At 28.2% G+C, this 4141-nt stretch overlaps 1 protein-coding gene across 1 annotated transcript in view; it reads left to right on the forward strand.

Annotated features, from left to right (window-relative positions):
• The first annotated feature begins 242 nt into the window (after positions 1–242).
• Positions 243–4141, forward strand: part of LOC108689131 (phospholipase DDHD1-like) — a 5852-nt gene continuing 1953 nt past the window's right edge. Inside the window, exons 1-6 of the mRNA XM_018195771.1 lie at positions 243–249; positions 702–872; positions 950–1078; positions 1168–1309; positions 2944–3050; positions 3120–3433. Of these exons, the coding sequence (XP_018051260.1) occupies positions 243–249; positions 702–872; positions 950–1078; positions 1168–1309; positions 2944–3050; positions 3120–3433 (870 nt within the window). The remainder of the gene's footprint in view (positions 250–701; positions 873–949; positions 1079–1167; positions 1310–2943; positions 3051–3119; positions 3434–4141) is intronic.

Below are 4141 nucleotides of genomic sequence, written 5' to 3' on the forward strand. Positions count from 1 at the left end.
GATTAATCCACTTTCTGACAAATCATCTACATTTCCTACTTTTTTGTACTTTTTAATTCACTTCTAAACAAATGGCTTTAATTTTTTAAGATATTTTTAATTCTGAACATACTAATTTTGGTACTTTTTAGAACTTTTTAGAAAAACACTTTTGCAAAACTAAGAATACTACCTCGTAACGCTTGAGATATTTTTTGATTGAAAATTACATTTCTAACAAAAACTAAAGTCTGGTTTACACGATGGCCAGTACTAGTCCGAATTGAATGATTAGTTATCTTATTAGCTGTATGTTCTTTACTACGTATTGTTCGAACATCCATTGGTCACACTAATTTACAAAGGACCAGTTGCATAGTAGGCGAAGAGAGTGAACAATAGGACAAAAATATTTGAAGTAGCTGACTTTACTAATTACTGCCCATCTCACACGATTGATAATTCAATCCGTTTACACAAAGCCAATAGCTGATTCTCCCCCAATAGCTGATAATGTAGAGTCTAGCTACTCAATGTGACTGGTTTTTATTGGTCAATCCTAAATTCTCTCAAAATGATAGTACCAGTCAAAGTGTAGCATACATTCAAAGAACATACATTCTACATTTACACACACACACACACACGCGCGCGCGCATGCAAGGCACTCATCAATTGTTAGTTCATACAAATATAGTAACCTTTGTAAATTCTTGTTGAAGGTGAAGAATGGGAAATTATGAGGGGTACATGGTATTATGATGGCAGTTGGATACCCTTGGAAACAGAACATTCCAAAGTAATAGAAAAGGTACATCTTGAATTATTCCAAAAGGAAAGCAGCAATCAAAATATCATTACATGTGATACAAATCCTTCTCAATCTTATAAAGGTACTCTTTTTTTGTTTTCATTTTCTTGATTTTCTTACTTGTCCTTACATAAATTTTAAAACTTATCGCGTTTTCAGTGTTACATACTGAGCAATTTTCCGAATTTCACGTTGATTGGCACTCGGTTAACGATGTGACATTATATAGCGAATATACACCTACTAAATTAATGCGTAGCGTTACATCAAAGTTGGGTTTTGCTAAAAGTAAGTTCAAGATTAATAATAATTAAAATGAAATCATTCATATTTTTATGTATTATTTCAATACATTTTTTTCTACTCTAAATTGACAGCAACAGGCTATCGATTAAAAAGAGGCTATAAAACGCGTACAAATATGGAGGACAAGCCACGTGATATCGACCATTTAGTATTTGTTGTTCATGGAATAGGACAAAAGCGAGATACAGGGAAAATTATCCGCAATACCACATGGTAATAATAATAATCATTTTTTGTACAGAGTTTCGTAAACAAATTGATAAATTTCTAAAATGTTCTGCAGTCACTAATCATATTAATAGGCGCATTTTTTAATGGACTCATTCTAAATGATCAAGAATGCTAACTATTTTTATTTCTATGTATTTGAAATATAATTATCTTTTTTGACATTCTTAATTAACGAAAATACAGTTTTAATCCTTTACGGGCAACAACGAATTTTACCCTTTTCATCAACAACAGAGATCTTTGAGAGACAGAACAAATTTTGATAATTATTGATTTTAGGAGAAGTATCTTTGACGACCTTAATTTTATGTTGTTAAAAACATTCTTTTGAATGAATTCCAGAAAGTTTTAATCGTCACTTGTTTTTTTGTTTATTAAAAAAGAAATTATTATAAATTTATTTAAAAATTATTAACAAGAAAAGTTAAATTTTATTTAAATAAGTAATTAATAAATATCGATTTAATAAATATAGCATTAGTGATATATTTGCATGCTCTATTATAATTACATATGCATGCGTCATTATGATCATGTATACGAAATAGAAAATAGGCTGTAAGTGTTTGTAACTTTTCTCCGTAAGAATTATATCTGCGATTAATCGATCGATTAAGGAGTTAGTCCATCCAAAAGCTTCAAAATCATATCTTATTTTAGGAGTTTATTAATAAAAAAACTATATATGATACAAAAAAATCTTTTTGTACTTATTTATTATTTTTATCTGAATGTACGTAAACGTATAACAATTATGCTCCTAACAAACAAAATAGCGACATTATAGCACGTTTTTTGGAGGCTTATACACAATAAAGGTTACACACGAGTCCGAAGTATGCTGTATCAAAAATTTGATTAACTATTTTTAATCGACATTAAATTTATTAAAGAAATATCTCAGATTTAAAAAAATATTTACAAATTGTGAAAATGATTCATGCGTGAGAAAAAAGTTCAATTTTGACGTTAAAATTCAATGTAAAAGTATCGATAATTAGAAAAAAAGTATGTAAGTTATTGCAAAAACCACAAGTATTTTGTTTTCTTTTTATATATAGATAATTCAATTGACAATAACTATGCAAGAGCATTTGAATTAATTTTGTAATATGTTGAAAGCATCATTTTGAGAAAACGCGATTTAAAGTTTTAAGTAAGATTTTTTTCTGGTATAATCTATAATTAAATTGTCAACGTTATCTACAGTACAAATACATAACTATAAAACCTATTATTCTATAATTATGTAAGCGTAGTTGTAAGTGATTGTAGTTATAAGGATTGACCAATTACAGATAGAATATTCTCATATTCGACTGTGATTGGTCAATTCTTACAACTACAATCATTTAACAACTACGCAATTGTAGGACAGATTAATAGGTCAAATAATGACTGAATTATTCAGATAAACCGTGCAGTGCCAACTGTATCTTCGTTAATATTCGGAATTTTACTTTTGGTTAAATTCTTTTACATCTTCTATCTTTTTTTAGAATGGTCTCCAAAACATATTTTAGAAATCAGTTTTTTCGTAGAACATTTTGTATAATTCTATATGGTATTATATTTTTATAAAATAATATTATTTTTAAGTATCAATAAATTAACAGTTTTAGAGATTGCGTGGATTGGCTTAAGCAAAAATACTTTCCAAATTCTAAACACAGAGTAGAATTCTTTCCAGTTGAATGGCGATCATCATTAAAGTTAGATGGAGGTAAAATACACATACTTTATAGTGCTAATATCTACTTAATTTTACCGAATGTGTAACCTCTTCTTTCAGATATAGTAGATGCAATTACACCTTACAGTGTATTAAGCATACGTCATTTGCTTAATACATCAGCAATGGATATTTTATATTATACAAGTCCTCTATATGGTGCTGAAGTTCGAGCTGGATTACAAAAAGAGTTAAATAGTTTATACTGTATGTTTGCGAGTCGGCATCCCGGTTGGCAAGGAAAGATTTCAATTTTAGCGCACTCTCTAGGATGTGTGATTGTATATGACATAGTTACAGGTTGGATAGGACCTGACACGCGACTCTCATGTCCGCAGGCGCAAGAAGTTTTATTGCAAGGATTGCAATTTCCTGTAAGCAATTACATAGAAAGAAATTTACTTGTTTTAAATAAAATTTGTTTCATATAAATAATTTTCATATAGTCCATAACAAATACAGAATTGAAGAATTCTTTAGAATTCTTAAAAACAACTTTTTTTCTTGTCTAGTAAACAATTTTTACAATAAATAATTATTTCTAATTTAAAAATGATTAGAAGTAATTAATTAATTGGAGTTCTAAGATTGCTTTCAAGAAAGCATTTCGTTAGATAATATGAATATCACGGTGGAAAAATTTCACTGAAATTTCGTTAAAACTCTACTGAAATTTTACTGAAATTGTTTTCCGTTTTGGAACATTTTTTAGTGAAATTTCAGAAAAATAAAATTAATTACTTCAGTTATTTTATTGCTAAAATAAGTATTATTTTCACACGACAAAATTATGATTAAAAAAAAAACATCTCTGAATTCAGTAATTAATTTCATGGCTTCCAAGCAATCACCCATTTTAAGCTGTATTCCAACATAACGTGCTTGATCTCTGCGATCAATACGGAAACTTGCTTTTTTGACGATCCACAAATATATCTATAAGAATATATCTATAAACTAATATAGTTGTAATATATCTGATCAAAGATGTACAAAGCATGGAACACGTATACAGAAAAATAATATTAAATATAATTATAATGTACTAATAAAAACAATTTCATATTTTCATATATATATAT

The sequence above is a fragment of the Atta colombica genome, unplaced genomic scaffold, assembly GCF_001594045.1.
Source record: "Atta colombica isolate Treedump-2 unplaced genomic scaffold, Acol1.0 scaffold261, whole genome shotgun sequence".
NCBI lineage: Eukaryota > Metazoa > Arthropoda > Insecta > Hymenoptera > Formicidae > Atta > Atta colombica.